This window comes from Carassius auratus, unplaced genomic scaffold (assembly GCF_003368295.1).
Source record: "Carassius auratus strain Wakin unplaced genomic scaffold, ASM336829v1 scaf_tig00214604, whole genome shotgun sequence".
NCBI classification, from domain to species: domain Eukaryota; kingdom Metazoa; phylum Chordata; class Actinopteri; order Cypriniformes; family Cyprinidae; genus Carassius; species Carassius auratus.
The window spans coordinates 349,187-369,339 of NW_020527735.1; the positions used below are offsets into that span (position 1 = coordinate 349,187).

The window sequence follows — 20,153 nt, forward strand, 5'->3', positions numbered from 1 at the left end:
TATTTTCACTAGTTCACGCGTTATTTTAACGTGCTCTCGCTGCTGCACCGCTTACACATGCTGTATACGCACTGCAAACGGAGTACGTGTGAACCTGGGCAACAAATATATTTCAATACCTGAGGCACTGCTACAGTGCTACAGCTATGACTAATGCATGGCAAAAAAGAAAAAAAAAATTCACCAGACACGGGATTGATTTATTTATTTATTGCCATATGTCTAGACATTTTGTCACACCTTTACTTAGTGATTATCTTGACTCATGTCTGTTCTAGAGGCCTGTTGCAACTTTTTGATAAAGCTCTAATTGGTTTTCTTTTGGAAATATGTTTCAAATTCCTACTGAATGCATTTATGACTGTAAAGCTGTAAAAGATCAAAATCATGATTAAAATCAAAATTGATCAAAGAAATCGCGATAGTTTTTTTTTGTCCATAGGTTGTACAGCTATGAATTTTAACCAAAGAGTTCATAGTCGATTCTTTCTTTCGGGAGACAATAGCCACGTTTCCACTGCCCGTCAGGCATGCTAGTCTGTGGCAGTGCCTCTCGGGTCTCCACAGTCCCTTCTGGGGCTTGATCGTGTCTTGTTAGGGCTTCCTTGGGGTCAATGGCCAGGGTTTTTTGGCCCGTCCAATACCTCGGCCAAAGTGAGCCAGCTCGGGCTTTAGGAGTTTTTATGAACAAAGGCGGGGTTTCTCCAAGTCTGGAGAGCGCAGGCGACGTGGATCATTTCATATAGTTTAACAGCTGTAACACAAGCATTAAAGACTAAAAATTATTTTAGCTCAAAACTCACTTTCAGGTAGCAGCGAGTGTTTGAAATAACTTCTGTTTCAGATCATATGTGGATTATGATCATCATACAAGGCAGAACTATTTCTATAAGATGCCAAAGATTCTGTGCGACGCACTCTCGCCATTACCATAGTAAACATAGTAAATACGACTCTTGAAGAAATCAGACAAATCACATGGGCTATCACAATTGTGTGTTTATTTAGTTACATATCTGTCGGCAAGTCTCGTCTTTATACCTGACTGTCTGATGTTCATATTTTCTTTGTATATGCCTTAAAATATATAAATAATCATAGTTTTTTTTTTATGTAAGTATATGTAAATATAACCGTGTATTAGGAATGAGAGGGCTAAAGCTATTCAGGTCGTATATTTAATGGAAAAAAATACAGAAATGATCATTCTAAATGTAATTGATATTTTGTCTATCTGTTAAAACAAACCTACCATAAAACTTACTGACCCTTCATTTCTATGTAAGTGGGCAAACTACCCTGATAAAATCACCAGAGTATCAAATAAATATTTTCCACTACTGTAGAGGTCTTATTAGTTTCTAGTGATCTAATGAATGCAGTGTCTCACTCACAGGTTTGATCCCTGCTGAGCTTCAGCAGCTGTGGAAAGAGACGGCAGATGCACGGCAGGAGGAGAAAAGTAGAGGAGACAAGTCCCCCTCTCCTCCCAAAACTCAGACGCTCAACCACCACTCCAGCACTAATGGACACCATGTGCACCGGCCCAGCCGGAGAGACAGGTACTTAATTTCTTGAGCAAATATTTTATTGCATTCAAGCATGTGCCGTTTATTTAGATTTAGCCAGAAATCACATGTGTGTTGTTCTTAAGAATACTGTGTTAATATTTGAATGGTGAATGAACAACGGGAAGCACTTTGGTAGAAGGGTAATCAACTCCCCAAACGCATCCCATGTGAGATTAATCAGACACAACATGAATGTATTACAACATACATTTGCACAAAAATGCAAATGCACAAGTTAACTTGACCCTGCTAGTCAGAATGTAGTTGTCGATGCACTCTTTCAATAATAGCACACTAAAACACCGGCAACAAGAGTCACAAATAATTTACAACCATTTCTCTTTCAGTAGTGTTCTCTTTATATGATGATTTTAAAATATTCAGAATTCAGAAGAAATGAATACTTTTATTCAGCAAGGAAGCTTCAAATCAATCAAAAAAGACAGCAAAGACATTTGTTACAACAAAACAAAAATCTAATAATGCCCTTCTTTTGAACTTTTCAAAAATTGATCAGGGTTTCCACAGAAATATTAAGCAGCATGATTGTTCTCAACACTGATTATCAGAAATGTTTGGTAACACCTTACAATAAAGTTCAGTAGTTAACATTAGTAAACTACTTTAGTTTACATGAACTAAGCATGAACAACTGTTCTACAGCATTTGTTTACAAAGATTAATAAATAGTTTTAATACATGTGGTGTTTATTGTTTGTTCATGTCACATTAACTAATGGAACCTTGTTGTAAAGTTTTACCAAAGCATTTCTTGAGCAGCAAATCAGCATATTAGAATGATTTCTGCAAGACATCTCGTGACACTGAAGACTCATGGTTAATAGCTGCTGGAAGGTTTGCATTACAAGAATAAATGACATTTTAAAATGTATTTAAATCAATATATACTTGTCAATATCATATTAGTCTTAAAATGACAAGATTAGAATTATTTTTATTGCATGGAAATGTAGTATTTGACAACCATTCAAACCAGTCAGGTTGTATTGTATGTATTGGAAGAAAACTGTAGACAAATGTCAAGTGTCTTAAAAGGCATTTGTCTTTGTGGCAGTGTGAAAGTTGACAGTCTTTGTCGATGCATTCCCTGTGGGCCTATACACACATGAACACACCTCCATCTCCTTGTTTGTCGAGGTCTAAACCTGTTTGTCTGTATGTTTCAGGAACGTGTTTGGCAGAAGCACTTGACTGTTGTCAGTCTTAAAACACTGACCGTGTGAAAGTTACCTATATATATTGCTGCATGTAGACATGCTTGAACTTGTTCCTGCAAAACGATCCGAACCCATTACTGGAGAAACGGGGTTAAGAACCAGCAACCTTCTGGTTGCCCAGCCAGGAGTCTTAACCGCTACACCACACTACCCTGTTAACAGTAAATGCTCAGATTGCAGTAGGTGCCATTGTGTCCTAGTGTTGAATTGATGTGGTCTGTATTGTCAGCAGAGCCCTCCTATGAGCCGCCTGTGATTGTTTGTATGATATTGGTGGAGGGTGAGAGCTCAAGGACTGTGTGGTCAGTTTCATGTGTCATGTAAACTCCTGGCCGCCAGAGAGACGCCTGCAACTAAAACCTTAAGTGCAGCCGCTGGCACCAGAGAGAAAATCCTTCACCCCTTTTCAGAAGATCACAGCATGCAGGCATTGTCTACCCGTCTCTCCTTGTGGTTTACTGAGTGACATGCAAACAAACTCTCCCATTGATGGAGTGAGGGATGTAATGTAATCAATCCTTTTAAAATCTGCTCTGCTCCATCTTTATCCGTGTACTACTGTAAAGTTCCCCTCTGAGTGCTTGTCCCTGAGAGGCGAGCGTTTGACATTGGGCTGGGATCTACAGAGCCCCATATGTAAGAACAAAGAGTTCATTTGCACATATTTGTTTTATTGTGTCTGCTTGGTGGCTTATTTGGTTGTTCAGTGTGTTATAAGGATGGAAATAACAAAGTCTGTTTTAATTTGTCAAGTGTGAGTCATCTGCCTAGGCTGGGGTTGTGTTGAAAAAGAAGTGATGCCCCCTGTGGATGCTTTCTCTCTTTGTTTTGGTGTTAGGGAAGAAATCCACTGGCAAAGACACACAGGGCTCTCTTAGGCGAGAGAAGGTCATAGGTCAAAGGACACAACCTCGCTTGATCCCAAACAAATACAACATTTTTGGCATTTTTCCAAATGCAAATCTAAATCACTTTCTCAAATAGTCCACTGTTTGATACAAAATTCTAAACGTGTCCGGCTACTTTGTCAGCTGGCTGTGAGGCGAAGTATAGAGCTCTATGAAAACAAAAATAAATACATAAGAAATACTGTGCTAAAATGCTTTTCATTAAAAATGTGGGGCCTTAAACAAGTACTTTTATTCTGCAGGGACAGTTACGGTAAATATATTTATAATGTTACAATAGATTTTTATATAAATAAAAATGCTGTTCTTTGGGACTTTATTCATCCTGGAAATAATTTAACACTGTTTCCACAAAAATAGTAAGCAGCTCAGCTGTTTTTGTCATTGATAATAAGAAATCAGATTATTAAAGGTCCCGTTTTACGCGCTTTTTTTTTAAGCTTTGATTGTGTTTTACAATGTGCAATATAACATGTGTTCATGTTTCGCGTGTAAAAAAACACAGTATTTTTCACACAATTCACTTATCTGTATACCGCTGTTTTCACTGTCACAAAAACGGGCTGATGACTTACTTGTTCTATGAAGCCTCTCCTTCAGAAATACGTAACGGGTTCTGATTGGGCCAGCGGTTCCTGTGCTGTGATTCGACAGCAGCTGAGGGGAACTGCTCCATCTTTCAAGAATAATCTTTGTGCAAATCCGGCATTAAACCGATTGAGATTTAGAAAGTTGTCCTCAGCAAGCTGTCCTCAGCAAAATGAGCTGCACATGTGCATTATAATGTTCGGGAACCGAGTTAAACATAAATTGTAACCATTAAACTCAAAGTACAGCGTTCATGGGAAGCCCAAACAAAGAGGATTGGACTCCAAGATAAAAAAAAAAACAGCGTTTCAACGACATGGCGACAAACACAAACGCAGCTCTTCCTCTTCTCCGTCGGAGCGCAAAAAGGCCACGCCGCCTGTTTGTGAATTCATGTGGTTAGTCAAAAAAACTGTTTTAGTGATGTCATTAATACAGGAACTAGAGGGCTGTAGTCCAAACGGGTCGTTTTTTGTAGGCGAATTCTCTTAAAGGGGCACTAAGTAGGAATTACTCCCATCTAGTGGTGAAATTGTATTTTGCATTCAAACTAATTTTTCTCTCCAGCGCCTCGCTTTTTCAAATGCGCGTTGCATCTACGGTAGGCGATATGTACCAAAAAGCTTTGACAGGATGTCTTCTAATAGCACTTCTTCGAGTTTTCCTTCAGGTGAACAGGTGTGTTATTTCAAACAAACTGCAACATGACAACTAACAAACGAATGTTACAGTATGAATTACTGACTGTGGAAAACATGAAATATTGTAATTATTTGTTATGTCTTCTTTATTCGTTATATTTTCTGAATTATGTGCATTGTTAGATGTCATCATCAAACACTGACTTACCTGTCGAGAAGAAAACTGGCCACTTCAGCGTCTCTTTTGAAATCTTTATCAAGCATTAGCTCTTTCCACCTAGAAAAAGCTTCCCCGACATTAACTCTTGTTTTCTGTAATCTACGGTCACGTTTCCTTTTACGTTCTATTTTTGACTGTTTTGGCGACTATGTTTTCTTCTCCTGTGGCGCGGCATATGTATGGTCCATAATAAGAATGCAAGCCAGACTTTTAAACTTGCCGGTGCAGTTTCAAGTGCCTCTCACTGCTCTGCACCTGCGTTTCTGGCTCTGACCGAAAATGCATTGTGGAAACGCGTTGGCTTAGTACTTTTTGTCCCTCTCTGCTATTATAGTTTTGCAAGATGGCGGAACTACATGGAAGCCTCCGTCGACCTACCTACCCGTCCCATGTATATAAAGATAATAAATTATTCATTTACAAGGATTAGTTTAAGCATTGGCATAGGTATTTGTACACCATTGAGGGCATATTTATGAATAAAAATATTGATTTTAGATAATAAAATACCTAAAAAGTTACTTATTGTCCCTTTAAATCAAATATCTCGCTTGGCATTGAACTTTGAGCTTTAGAATTTTACAGATATTATTTATACTCTAACAACAACATTACACACTAACTAAAGTTTAAAACATGGAATCACGAAGAAAAGGACCTTTAAAATCTTTTCTAAAGGATTATGTGACAACGAAGACTGGAGTCACAATGATAAATGACATTTTATAAATTAACTTTTTTGATCAAATAAATGCAACCTCGTTGAGCATAAGAGGCTTTTTTTTTTTCAAAAACATATCTTGCCGACCCCAAAAGGTAGTTAAAAATACTTTTAAAAAAAATAAATAAACAAATAAATAAATAAAATAAAATAGCCATAGGGGGAGTCACATTATAGTAATGGTGCTGCATTAATGGTCAGCATTTAGGTGGGCCAAATTCTGAAAGAAAAAAAATCTGTTATCTCAAGAAACTGAACACACTGTGATTCATCCATCACAAGATGCATCACAATATCAAAATATTGTGATTGAAACGTGCCAGTCGAGTGGAAAGACACTTGGTGGAAAGCATGAATCTGCAGTATGTTTCTCCAGCAGTTTGCATCAGCATTTTTTCCATGCCTTACTCTTAGAAGCACCTTTGACCACATTAACTCTGGTTTCAGAATTTATGCTAATTTTCTTTTCTTCCTTCTTAATTTTTTTAATGAACTATAGGAAATATAATTAAATGATTGCAAATACCTAAAAATCTTGATTGCCATATTAAAGTATTGAAGCAAAATGAAAATGTCATTGTTAAATTGGCTTCAATGGTCTAATTTTATTATTATATTCTTTGAATTTTTTGGTGAAAGATGACAAACATGTTCTAGACAGGTTTTGTGAGATGAACAACAACTTGATATCATGTATCCCAAATATGAGACATTGCTCAAGAACAAGTGAACGTTTTTTGAGTTGAAATGGAAGAAGCAGAGCCCCATGGGTCACATAGATACAACATACTACACAACAGTGGCATTGTCCAGTGCAATCCTGTATTATTAACCTGTAAAAAAGTACTTAACAGGTACCCAGAACTCAAAACAAGTTTCAAATTCTGTATCGGTTATCTGTTTTTGCTTCAGTTCTCAGGAGAGTCATTCCCAGAGCGCCCATCCTTTATACAGCCACGGCGTATGCAAGTGGCCAGGCTGTGATGCCGTGTTCGGAGACTTCCAGTCATTCCTCAAGTGAGTCAACAGCCCTCATCCGCTGCCTTTTATTATGCTGTTTGTCCTGTTTGCAGATCTGTGAGGAGGAGTAATCTAATTATCATTTCTGAGTGAGCCTGCTGCCTTTTTACAGCTCTTTTTATGTGGTTCTGTCCCTTTTACTCTTATGTTTACTTGTTTTATACTTTTGCCCTTATTCACTCCTTCCACTGTCTCTAACCTCCATTTACTTGTATATATGTATATTGCACCCATATCTCTTTATTTTCTTTCCATTTCCTTCTTTCTCTCTCTCTCTCTCTCTATTGCCAAAGCATTTAGATACAGAATAAAATATAAAATATGATTACACAATCAAAGTAAAAGGAGATAGCGATTATATACAATTGGAAATATCAAATAAAAAGGTTGAATACAATAAATTATCCCTTTCGTATGGTGTGTATCGTGTACAGTACAGACCAAAAGTTTGGACACACCTTCTCATTCAAAGAGTTTTCTTTATTTTCATGACTATGAAAATTGTAGAGTCACACTGAAGGCATCAAAACTATTAAATAACACGTGGGATTATATATGGAATTATATACATAACAAAAAAGTGTGAAACAACTGAAAATCTCTCATATTGTAGGTTCTTCAAAGTAGCCACCTTTTGCTTTGATTACTGCTTTGCACACTCTTGGCTTTCTCTTGATGAGCTTCAAGAGGTAGTCACCTGAAATGGTCTTCAACAGTCTTGAAGGAGTTCCCCGAGAGATGCTTAGCACTTGTTGGCCCTTTTGCCTTCTGTCTGCGGTCCAGCTCACCCCTAAACCATCTCGATTGGGTTCAGGTCCGGTGACTGTGGAGGCCAGGTCATCTGGCGCAGCACCCCATCACTCTCCTTCTTGCTCAAATAGCCCTTGATGCCTTCAGTGTGACTCGGCAATTTAAAGTCATTAAAATAAAGAAAACCCTTTGAATGAGAAGGTGTGTCCAAACTTTTGGTCTGTACTGTATATATATTTCATTCTCTCCAAGTATATAGAGTAGTTTCTATATAGAGAGTAGAGTCATTTAGAGACAAGAATGAACGATTCAAAGCTTCAAACTGTGGGCAGAATGTTTCTCTTGTAGTGCTGTATTTGGGGCAGACCAGAAGGAAGTGTTTCTCATCCTCTGTTTGATTCAGCTCACAGTGTTTGCACAGTCGCTCTTCTCTCAGTAGCCAGAATTTTTTATGTCTGCCGATCTTTATTTCCAAATCATGATCACGGAGTCAATATTTTGAAGGGATTTTCATTTACTGTCTTTTAATTGCTTGAGTGATAAGTAATTTGCCAGTTTTGTGGTTCTGTTTAGGACCGAATAACACTGGAGCTTGGTGTCAAGTAAGTTTCTGAATGTTGGGGTTGTGATTGGAGTCAGATTCAGTTTGGGTTTCATTCATCAGTTGAAGCACAAGTGTCTTTAGAGGATGAGACTGTGGGGAGGGCTTTATATTGAACAGATTGAGTGTCAGATTGAGTCAGGTGATGATAGAACTGAACAGCTTTTTTTTGTATTTCAATGTCTTAAGGGGTATAAGCCTAGTTCAGTCCTACAGGCATTATTAGGATGTTTTTGGCAAATTCCAATTGTGTTCTTTCTATAGCCCCTTCACGTCAGACCCAGAACATTTTTCATATTGCCGGAACATTGCTGGGTCGCCTTCTGTGTGCAAGCACAAGGGGATTGATTCCCGCATTGAACCCGGGTCGGGGACCTAGTAACATTGCCGGGTTCAGTACCGGGACGAGTGCTGTGTGAACAAAAGCCAGATTTAATGCCGTGTCGTAGTGATGATGCAGGTTATTACGCGATTCTTTTACTACTGTTTTGAAGGAAGATCAACGTTCGCAACAGAAAAATATGTGCAAACTGTAATGAAGCAGAGATCAGTTAGTTCCTCACTTTCCGCGCTGACGCAGATATCGTTCGCTTGCTTCAGTGAAAGTATAACGTGCCTAATGTTTTCGACTCGTACATTACACGTCACGCCCTGATGTCACGTGTCGTTACGGGATCTTCAAGGGTTGTGTGTGAAAGCACGCACATATCCCGGGTCATCACTGGCAGTGTGAAAGTGCACGTCTAGCGACCCGGGAACAATTGTGGGAACACTTTACCCCTGTATTTGCCGGAACTGAAGTGGGGCTTATTAAACTTTTATCCCAGTTTTCAAATTATAATATTTGTCCCCAAATATCACTCCCATACAGTAGGATTGGGTTGATGATTGTGTGATATAATTTAATCCATGTTCTAATTAGTAGTTTTAATTGGCCAAACCGTGCTCTTATGGCATAAAATGCCCTCCGTGCCTTCTCATTGAGGGCCTTCACACTTCTCTCTCTCTCTCTCTCTCCTTCCCTCTCTTTCTCTCTGTCTCTCCCCGTCTCTCTCTCTCCCTCAGCCGTGGGGCCCCTCAGGGTTGTGCTAAGTTCACTGATAAAACAGAGTGCGCATGGTGATCCTGGCCATCCCTCCCAAAACAAACAACAGGAGGATGTTTATCTGTGCCCCTGACCCCTGATCCCAGTCCGAGGCTCGCCCTGTCTATTGCCACAACACTGCCTTTGTCCCTCAGCTCAGGCACAGTTGCACTATTAAAACTTTTTCCAGACTCTCACATCACACTGAGATTCACACACAAAGGTGCTTAGCCTGCGTAATAAGCATTCTGCATTCACAAATATTATGATGCTGTAATCATGGAAATTGCCTTACTCCAGTATTTTCAGAAGGTTAAAATATCTCCCTCTCTCTTCATTCAATTGCAAATTCAATACTTTTATTGTCAAGAAGACTATTGCATGGATATATATACTCATAAACATGGTTGGAGTGTTAAAGAAATGCATTTTTGCTGATAATTTTGTTTGTTAGAGGAGTTGTTTGAGGAAGCAGATTTTCTTTGAATACAGCTCCCTCCCTATCTCAATGGTAGTATTGCATCCTAAACATTCATTTTGTTTAGTAATGAGCGATTTACATAAAGATCATTCTTTTAAATTGATTGTTTTTAAATATTTATATAAAATTAACATTGCATGTTTGGGATTAAAAAGCTAAAGTGATGTTCACCTTATTTATTCCTTCTTTTTCTAGCTTGTACTTATTTGAACAATGTTTAAAACTTGGTATTACAAGCACTTTGTGTGTCTGTTTGCCTCTTTAAGAAGAATCGCCTTGTGCATCCTCCAGTTTTAATTCGATTTTATTAAAATGGATATATTCCTTGAGCAGCAAATCAGTATATCAGAATGATTTCTGCAGGATCATGACTGGAGTAATGATGATGAAAATTTCAGCTTTATATCACAGGAATAAATTACATTTGAAAACATTCAAATAGAAATTTACAAAATTGTAATATTTCGCAATATTTCAGTTTTTACTGTATTTTTGATCAGTGTGTTTTAATGACAGGTCTTGTCTGTATATGTGTGTTGTGTTGTTCAGGCATCTGAACAGTGAACATGCTCTGGATGACAAGAGCACAGCGCAGTGCAGAGTTCAGATGCAGGTGGTTCAGCAGCTGGAACTGCAGGTACGGCTTTACCAACATACATCACACTTGTTTTTGCTCCAAACTAAACTTGTTCTTGATATGCTGTATTTAATTCTGTTTTGCATGTAAATGAACATCCTGCTCTAATCTGAGCTCGAATCGTTTTCCTGTTCTGTATGTGCTGCATGTAAACATTAAGAGAAACCATGTGAACGCTAGACAGCAGAAAGCTCCAGGTTTATCAGTGGTACATCTCTGTTGTGTTTGTGTTTGTCAAACAGCTCGCTAAAGACAAAGATCGTCTCCAGGCCATGATGGCCCACCTCCATGTCAAGTCCACTGAGCCCAGACCTGCCCCTCAGCCAGTATGTCACTGTTTGATTAAACACATTTCTGTAGTTCTGAAGACACACTTAAGATTGCTGGCTGAATTTTAAACGTTATTTGTTGTTATTAGGTGAATCTGGTGTCCAACTTCACGCTTGCCAAGGCAACCATTCCCAAAACCAGTCCCACTATGAGTCTTTCCCAGAGTGCCACAGCCCCGTCTACACCCCTCACGTCACTCCCCCAGATGCCCTCTGTCATCATACCCACCAGCCTGCACAGCATGGGTCCCATCCGCAAACGCTACTCTGACAAATACAACATAGCCATGGACCAAGGTGAGATCGGTGACCTCTGACCTCCAGTCTGTGTCAGAGACATTAGTGCAGTCACTGTAGTGCAGTGCTCAGGGCTCTACAGTAAGAATGAGTGAGAGAGAACTGAGGCTCAGTAGAACAGTCACCTGTCGAGGCTCTTGCACTTTCTGTAATCCACATGATTTTAAGTCATAAATAAAATTTTCAAAGAGTAAATATTCAATACAAAAATGTTCCTGCATAACCATAACGTTTGTTGTATGTTTTTAAAATGCACTGAGCATTTATATTTTGCACTTTGTTATAATAAAAACAAGATTGCTTGCATCTCGCCATGTAATATTTTTTTTCTTGGATACACAGCAAATTAATTCCAAGTATTTACATTATATAGTTTTTTATTTTTTTGAATATTTTATTTACATTTTTATGCATTGATTACTTCTTTTTAACTGGGTTTATGCTGCCATTTACCACATTGAAATCTGATGAATAATTGTAATATTTTTTTGCATGGACTTCAGATGTGACCTTGCCACCCTTGTATAAATAGCAGTACCATGGGTTTTACAGTTTTTATTAGAAATGATAGACTATAATAAATATATCTTTTATATATCCATATATTTTCTTGGAGCCAGTAAAAATATTATTATAGCATATAAAAATCTAAACTACAGTAGAAGCAACTAGATTTTATTTTCTTTTGTTTTTCTTTTTGTAATGTTTTGTAATGCTTTAATACTATTGTCTACTGTACTATTACTACTAAATGGTGTTTTTCCACTGCATGATACACCTCGGTTTGGGTTTCCACTGCACTTTGGTACCGCTTTAGAGGGGGCGGGATTGTAGACATGTTATAGTTCCTGCCGTGACCTCCTGAAAAACGTTTTAATTCCACGGCAGTACGGCTCACTTGGGACCTCCGCCGAGGTGGTACTGAAAAAAGTACCAGGTACTATACACAGTGGAAAGCCCCCCAAAAGCGAGCCATGGCCTTATGTAACCTTGCAGTGAAAAAAACCGGCAATAGATTTAAAACCCCATTTTCAAAGACAAAATGAGAAAATAGCTTTGATACATGAAGTGTAACCGACAGCCCCTTTTTTCCCATATCTCACAGATATTGTGCAGAATAAGGAGTTCTACCTGAGTGCTGAGGTCAGACCTCCATTTACATATGCAGCTTTGATCAGGCAGGTAAGAAACTATCATCTAGGTCTGCACCATCATTTCTGATCGGATGGCCAACAAACTGGAGATGATTTTTAATCTTTCATCAGTTGCCATATCAGAGACGCATGTTGCATCTTAAACAACTGTTCCCTTTTTTAACTACTAGGCCATTTTGGAGTCTCCTGAAAAGCAGCTAACACTAAATGAAATCTACAACTGGTTCACTCGAACATTTGCCTATTTCAGACGCAATGCTGCAACGTGGAAGGTAACTGAAAAGGCAGTCTTGAATGATTTCCTCTGACCTTGGATCAGTTTGTTAATTTATCCTGCGATCTCAGAATGCAGTTCGCCACAACCTCAGTCTTCACAAGTGTTTCATACGAGTCGAGAATGTGAAGGGGGCTGTTTGGACTGTGGACGAGCTGGAGTTTCAGAAAAGAAGGCCACAGAAGATCACTGGGTACTTGCAAATCTCATTGTGCAGATTTAATTCTTCTGAGGTCACTGTTCCTAATGATGCTGATATCTGTTTCTTCAGATCACCTCTGGCGAAGAACATCCAGTCCAGTCTGGGCCAGAGTCCTTCCCTGTCTGCTCTGCAGGTATGGAGTCATTCATACATAAACTAAATAGTCTTAAATAGTTTAGGGTCGGTAAGATTTTTAAAATATATTATAAAATGTCATTTATTCAGGTCAATGTTGAAAAACGTTGCTGGTTAACATGTTTGTTGAAACTTTGATAATTTTTTCCCAGGATTCTTAAATTGAAAGTTCAAAGGAACAGCATTTATTTGAAACATGTAACATTATCAGTGTCTTTGCTCTCACTTCAGTTTAATGCATCCATACTCCATACTTGGGAATGGTTGTGTATTTAACTGGTTTGTAATATCATAATGTCCTCAGGCAGCGATGGTGGACAGCAGTCTGCCCCTCTACGGCTCGGCGTCCATGGGAGCGTCCAGTCTGAAGGCTCTGGCCAGTGCACTGCATGAGGACATGAGTTCTCACGATCATGACGAAGGCTCCCACAGCGACTCCAGCCTGGAGCTCTCTCCTGCGCCCACACTGTGAGTCCACTCTCCCGCCTGTCTGATACCACTCACGTCAACACTGAGAACTTCTAATCAGTCACTGACTGGCTTATTGAAAGATGACATTTTGGGTAGGGTAAGATGGGGTTAGATGCCCCTCTTTAACTCTTTGGATGGAATTTTTTGGCATGCCCTGTTTTTGCTGTTGTACAGTAGGGGGCGCTATTACCCATCTTCTGAGAGAGGACTGAATCTTCTGATTAAAACACAGAAAGAATGCAAAACAGAAACAAGTAAATTAGCAAGATGATTAAACACTGAGCTGCATATAAATCAAAACTGCCTAACATTACCGAATGAAATAATGATCCAGGAAGTGCTTCAGGACTGTGTTGATATAATCAATCTACTCCATCTACAGGTCCTTCTCAAACAATTAGCATATTGTGATAAAAGTTCATTATTTTCCATAATGTAATGATAAAAATTAAACTTTCATATATTTTAGATTCATTGCACACCAACTGAAATATTTCAGGTCTTATATTGTTTTAATACTGATGATTTTGGCATACAGCTCATGAAAACCCCAAATTCTCAAAACATTAGCAAATTTCATCCGACCAATAAAAGAAAAGTGCTTTTAATACAAAAAAGTTAACCTTCAAGTAATTATGTTCAGTTATGCACTCAATACTTGATCGGGAATCCTTTTGCAGAAATGACTGCTTCAATGCGGCGTGGCATGGAGGCCATCAGCCTGTGGCACTGCTGAGGTGTTATGGAGGCCCAGGATGCTTCGATAGCGGCCTTAAGCTCATCCAGAGTGTTGGGTCTTGCGTCTCTCAACTTTCTCTTCACAATATCCCACAGATTCTCTATGGGGTTCAGGTCAAGAGAGTTGGCAGGCCAATTGAGCACAGTAATACCATGGTCGGTAAACCATTTACCAGTGTGAGCAGGTGCCAGGTCGTGCTGAAAAACGAAATCTTCATCTCCATAAAGCTTTTCAGCAGATGGAAGCATGAAGTGCTCCAAAATCTCCTGATAACTAGCTGCACTGACCCTGCCCTTGATAAAACACAGTGGACCAACACCAGCAGCTGACATGGCACCCCACACCATCACTGACTGTGGGTACTTGACACTGGACTTCAGGTATTTTGGCATTTCCTTCTCCCCAGTCTTCCTCCAGACTCTGGCACCTTGATTTCCGAATGACATGCAAAATTTGCTTTAATCCGAAAAAAGTACTTTGGACCACTGAGCAACAGTCCAGTGCTGCTTCTCTGTAGCCCATTTCCTGCACACACCTGTGCACGGTGGCTCTGGATGTTTCTACTCCAGACTCAGTCCACTGCTTCCGCAGGTCCCCCAAGGTCTGGAATCTGTCCTTCTCCTCAATCTTCCTCAGGGTCCAGTCACCTCTTCTCGTTGTGCAGCGTTTTTTCCCACACTTTTTCCTTCCCACAGACTTCCCACTAAGGTGCCTTGATACAGCAGTCTGGGAACAGCCTATTCGTTCAGAAATTTCTTTCTGTGTCTTACCCTCTCGCTTGAGGGTGTCTTACCCATGATTGCGGTTTTGAGTAATGAGCCAGGCTGGGAGTTTTTAAAAGCCTCAGGAATCTTTTGCAGGTGTTTAGAGTTAATTAGTTGATTCAGATGATTAGGTTAATAGCTCGTTTAGAGAACCTTTTCATGATATGCTAATTTTTTTAGGTTTTCATGAGCTGTATGCCAAAATCATCAGTATTAAAACAATAAAAGACCTAATTTATTTCAGTTGGTGTGCAATGAATCTAAAATATATTAAAGTTTAATTTTTATCATTACATTATGGAAAATAATGAACTTTTATCACAATATGCTAATTTTTTGAGAAGGACCTGTATGTTCTGATCACGATTTTGAATCTGATTCAGGGATAGACCTTGACAAACACGATTGTCACAGCTTTTTATTCAGAGATGTTAAGCAGAGGCTCTGTTCTTTCCTTTGACATATTGCGTGTCAACAAAATATTTGTAGGCCATTAAAAAGTTTTGTAAAAATGATCAGAAATGCTGTCAGCTTAAAAAAAAAAAAAGCTGGCAGGGGAAAGAGTTAAAGGGGGGGGTGAAATGCTCGTTTTCACTCAATATCCTGTTAATCTTGAGTACCTATAGAGTAGTACTGAATCCTTCATAACTCCAAAAAGTCTTTAGTTTTATTATATTCATAAGAGAAAGATAGTCTGTACCGATTTTTCCCGAAAAAACACGACCGGCATGGGAGGCGGACGCACTAACAAGGAGGCAGAGATATTTTAAGCAGTTTTACTCACCATGGGAATCCAACTCTTTAACAGTGTAAAAAACTCAGTATGCATGAAATAGCATTTCACCCCCCCTTTAAGACCAATGTGATTTACTTTTAAGAATATGCAGTTGAGTGACGCATTAGTGGGTGATTAGAATGATGCATAAGCCAGTGCGTTATGTCAATGTGTATATGTCATGATAGCAGCCTCTGGTGTTCAGTTTGGACCCGGTTGACGTGAGCGGTCTGTGTTCACAGCCATCAGTCTCAAATTAAAGAGGAGCAGATGGAGGCCGAAGACTATAATGGCTCCATGTCTCCGGAGACAGAAGACCAGCACAGTCCAGACACCAACCACAGCGAGAAGTACACCGAAGAGCAGGACTCTGCCTGCCAGCCGGGATTCTCCTCGTCACCTCACTCATACCACTAGTGAGATCCTCGCCCGTCCATCGGCCCTCCTTTATCTGACCTGTGCACCATCAAACTCTGAGAAAGCTGATGCTGAAAACTTACAGCTGCAACTTTTCCTTTTGGGAACAACCGTTTATTTATTGTTTAATGTACCTGTTTCTGTTGTATGCAATGGTTTGACCTCACTGGTACTAAAGGGCTCACCCATCAGCTTGCGGAGGACAAAAGAGGGCGCTGTAGGCTACACATCATCTTTGGTTTGTTATAAATTAAACACTACGGCACCTGAACTCAATCAACTGCTTACCTGTAAGGGAAGATGGTTTCCCTGTCAACTGAGGAAGATTCAGTCCTATCAATTTTTAAGCTGTCTGTGATATATTTAGCTGTCCACAAGATCTGTTCAGTGCAGCTGTGAATGCTGAATGAAAAGCTCTGTATTGTAAATGCAAGTTTGAATCACCTCTGCCTGAGATACTGTAGGGTTAGTCGCCAGTTCAAGGGGCGCTGAGAATATTTGGATGGGCGGCCCAGTGAGGCTGTAACATAGAGGACCTGACGATGGCCCCGGTTGCTGTGATGGTAACATGTCGCCTTAAATTTTGGGCTGCTTATTGGTAGAATGGAAAATTAAATTGTGAATGTCTATCTTTTTTACCTCTGTTTTTTCCAGATAAAAACAAAACCAAAGGGGAACATTTTATAAACAGCACTTGATGAATGTTTTTTTTTTTTTTTCAATCTTAGTTTTTGATTTGTTTTTCACTGTGTACAGAAGGTTACTGTATTTTCATTATCCAAAACATTTACCCAAACAAAAGTCCCAATCATCCGATTACTAGTAAAGCTGAACCAAACACTTTCTTCCATATTTGAGAAGAGTGAAAAAAAAATATATATATATATATATATATATATATATATATATATTATTATAAAAAAAAAATTGACAAGTTTTTCTGTTGTAGAAAGAATCAACAGTTACCAAAGATTGTCCAATTTTCTTTTTTTTTTCTTTTTTTTATGTTGTGTACCCCGTTGCCATTGTCCATTTTAATATGGTCAAGACTAAAAAGTCTTCACTTGAGTGGATCCAGTAAGTATAGGGTGTTTAATGTCACAATCCTGACATTTTGAGCATTTTGAAACTAATCATTTGATCTGACAAGTAGTAATTTCTACCGCAGAGAAAAGCATGGATGACAAGGAAATAATGCATCATTTTTGACTGAATAACTTGTTACACATGTCCAAAAGAAATAGATGACATCTGTTTCAAATCAGCTATGTCAGTTTGTTCAATACATCTGAATAAATGCCTTATGATTAATAAATTCTTGTATAAAAATGTGAAAAAAATATGGTGTCAGTTTTTTCCATTATACATAATTTTAAATATCTAAATTTGAAAAGTATAAGTATTTCCATTTATACAAACATAAATATATTAAGAGTTGAAGAACCGTGCATTAAATGCACTACAAAAGGGTACAAAATGTTAATAAACATTAACTGAGAAGGAGTGTGAAAATGAATGAAAAACAACAAAAGTGTGTGTGTGTTTGTCTATATATCTAGGAAAAGAATAGTACGTTGGAACTTAATTCACATCATGTATTCAGATTTGGTACCATGACTTTACATTTATTATATTTTTCACTTCTGCATACACTGAAACAATTACATATGGTAATAATAATAAAAATAAAAAAATCCTTCCATGTAGTCTTTCTATTTACTTTCAAAGTCCGCTGCATGTGTGAAAATATATTACTACATAAAAAGATCAATAAGAAAATACAGACTCCAATATATTAAAGTTGTCATAGACGTGTCTTGCTCTGTCAAAAACAGTCATAACTTGTTGACACAGGCCAGGAAAATAAATGGCACGGCTTAAAGTAACTGATCGAGTACATGGCCACATGTCTTTGGTTATAAACAGCTTCAGGAGATCATAATGAAAGAATGAACGTGGAAACGTCCATCTGTCCAATCAGTTTAAAGTCTGGTTACATTCCAATACAATGTTCTACTACACAGTACGGTAGGCAATGGTACAGCACGATGCGTGACGGTCAGCTGACAAAGCTATCGTTCATATACGATGTCTTGTGCATAATGTGGATGATTATGTACCACAGTCCGCCTTATTTTAAATTCTGTTTATGAACAGTGCATGAAATACACAACAAAAGGGGACAAAAATAAACTTTCTTCCTACTCTAAAGTTAACCAAATTCTCTCTGGGTAATAATCACATGACCATCAGCCTTCCATTATGACATCATACTACATGACAGTTAAATCTGGAACTCCAGCAGAGCAGAAGAGCTGCTCAGCATCACGACTACACCACGTCTGGTCCTCCATCTGTTTCTCCATCTCAAACGCTACGTAACTTTCCCTTTCATTCACAGACACCGGGCCAGATTCAGAAACTATGGAAGCTTGTTTCCACAAAAGGATTTATAAAAAATAAAAAGGTAATTGTGAGTTTTGCCATTTTGACCTTTTTCTCACAGTTCTGTGAAATAGTAAGAGCTGCAAGATATAAAATCAGAATTGCAAGCTATAAACAGAATTATGAGGTCAGAATTCTGTAAACATCTCACAACTCTGTTTGTTTGTTTTTCTCTGAACTGCTAGAAAAATGTCGGACTTGTGAGATAAAAAGTCGCAATTACCTCTATTTTTTTTTTTTTTTAAACTGTGGCTGAAATAAGTTTCCAATAGAAACAATGGCACCTCCTTTCCAGTTAAAAGGCCAAAAATAAAAAATGAAAATAAAAATGTTTTGGCTTTTGAATAAAATAAAAATTTTCGACCATAATTTAGTGTATGTCAAAACCCTAAAACCAAACTGAAATCAATATTCATAAACTGATGATTGTCATATTGCAGCGACTGTTCTCTGTGCAGTTCGTAAGTGAGTGCATTTAACAGATTTCTTTTATTCATGGGTCAGTAACAGGGCTTTTGTGCTGCTGCCTCGGATGTGTAACAATCCTCATTTACAAGTGACTTACAATCCTGTGAACACCAAAACAGCTCTAAAAAGGCAAAACCACCACAGACTGCTGGCTTAAGTTTGGTTACATTCTGTATATTTTGGTTTTAATGTGTATTGGCATCATGTTAGTCAACAGTAAAGCCTTGGTCCTTGCCAAAAATATTATGATGTCATGAAACCCTTGAACTTGACAGAAGGTGCAAAATGACAGTCTTGTGATGTGTGGCAGTGTACGTGAAGATGAAGCATCCTCCTCGTCCCCGGGGCCCTAGCGTCTCTGTGGAGCCAGCATTACTTTGTTAATGAAGTTGATGATGGCGGTCGCGGGCTGTTCGGGATCCAGCTCTGCAAAGAGATGGCACACATTCTCCGCCACACTGCCGGGCTTCTTGGCAACAAAACCAAACACTCTTGAGAGGAGACAGAGAGATACCAGAATGAACCACTGGGGATAATATATGAGTCAGACTTGACATCCAATCTAAGAGGAAATTACCGTGCACATAAGCACCTAATCAGATTCCTATCAGGAGCAACACAGTCCAGACAAAACACACGCATCACACAGACTTACTTAGAGGTCGTGCTGTCTGAGTTAGTCCACCTACGGCAGCAAGAGGGAGACAGAGACAAGACTGAGGAACAGACTCCCACACAAACACACACACACACACACACACACACACACACGGGATGCTGCAGCCACACACGAGCATGCTCTCAATACTCTACACAAGTACTGTGGATATTTAGTGTAATCTTGCACGTGAATTCCATTCTGATACATTTCCTTTTGCAATGATGCATGAAATCAAGTTTGTGTGGCTAGAAGTATTTGTGTTCATATACTTGTGTGGAGTATGTTGTGGATGTAACACACATTGCTTTGGGGCTTCATTTTGGAGCTCTATGTCAAATCATATTTTGCACCTTGTAACTGAGAAGCTGTTTTTAAAGGAATAGTTCACCCATAAATCTGACAAGTCTGTGTAGTAAGTCCATGATTAAAACAAAACAACTTCAAACCATTGCTTCTGGCTAAAATATGAGTACTTATCTATAATATTGCTTTGGCCAGTGAAAAAGGTGTATCGTCTGAATCAGGAGAGAAATATGCCCAAATGTGTCGTGGATTTTAATGT

The 20,153-nt window shown here is 38.7% G+C and overlaps 2 protein-coding genes across 11 annotated transcripts in view; one reads left to right on the forward strand and one right to left on the reverse strand.

Annotated features, from left to right (window-relative positions):
- LOC113092496 (forkhead box protein P1-B-like) overlaps window positions 1-16,891 on the forward strand; it is a 42,433-nt gene extending 25,542 nt beyond the window's left edge. For 3 of the 5 annotated variants that reach the window (XM_026258121.1, XM_026258119.1, XM_026258124.1), the window contains 10 exons: window positions 1,397-1,562; window positions 6,800-6,904; window positions 10,373-10,460; window positions 10,703-10,786; window positions 10,879-11,086; window positions 12,192-12,268; window positions 12,411-12,512; window positions 12,586-12,849; window positions 13,156-13,319; window positions 15,843-16,891. In XM_026258121.1, the coding sequence (XP_026113906.1) occupies window positions 1,397-1,562; window positions 6,800-6,904; window positions 10,373-10,460; window positions 10,703-10,786; window positions 10,879-11,086; window positions 12,192-12,268; window positions 12,411-12,512; window positions 12,586-12,849; window positions 13,156-13,319; window positions 15,843-16,017 (1,433 nt within the window). In that variant the 3' untranslated portion in view covers window positions 16,018-16,891. The remainder of the gene's footprint in view (window positions 1-1,396; window positions 1,563-6,799; window positions 6,905-10,372; window positions 10,461-10,702; window positions 10,787-10,878; window positions 11,087-12,191; window positions 12,269-12,410; window positions 12,513-12,585; window positions 12,850-13,155; window positions 13,320-15,842) is intronic. The other 2 variants (XM_026258123.1, XM_026258122.1) reach the window with 1 other exon arrangement.
- A 730-nt stretch (window positions 16,892-17,621) lies between these two features.
- Window positions 17,622-20,153, reverse strand: part of LOC113092495 (tensin-2-like) — a 48,646-nt gene continuing 46,114 nt past the window's right edge. For 5 of the 6 annotated variants that reach the window (XM_026258114.1, XM_026258113.1, XM_026258117.1 and 2 more), the window contains 2 exons: window positions 19,586-19,615; window positions 17,622-19,421 (listed from right to left, as the gene is read on the reverse strand). In XM_026258114.1, coding sequence (XP_026113899.1) covers window positions 19,280-19,421; window positions 19,586-19,615 — 172 coding nt within the window. In that variant the 3' untranslated portion in view covers window positions 17,622-19,279. The remainder of the gene's footprint in view (window positions 19,422-19,585; window positions 19,616-20,153) is intronic. The other variant, XM_026258115.1, reaches the window with a different exon arrangement.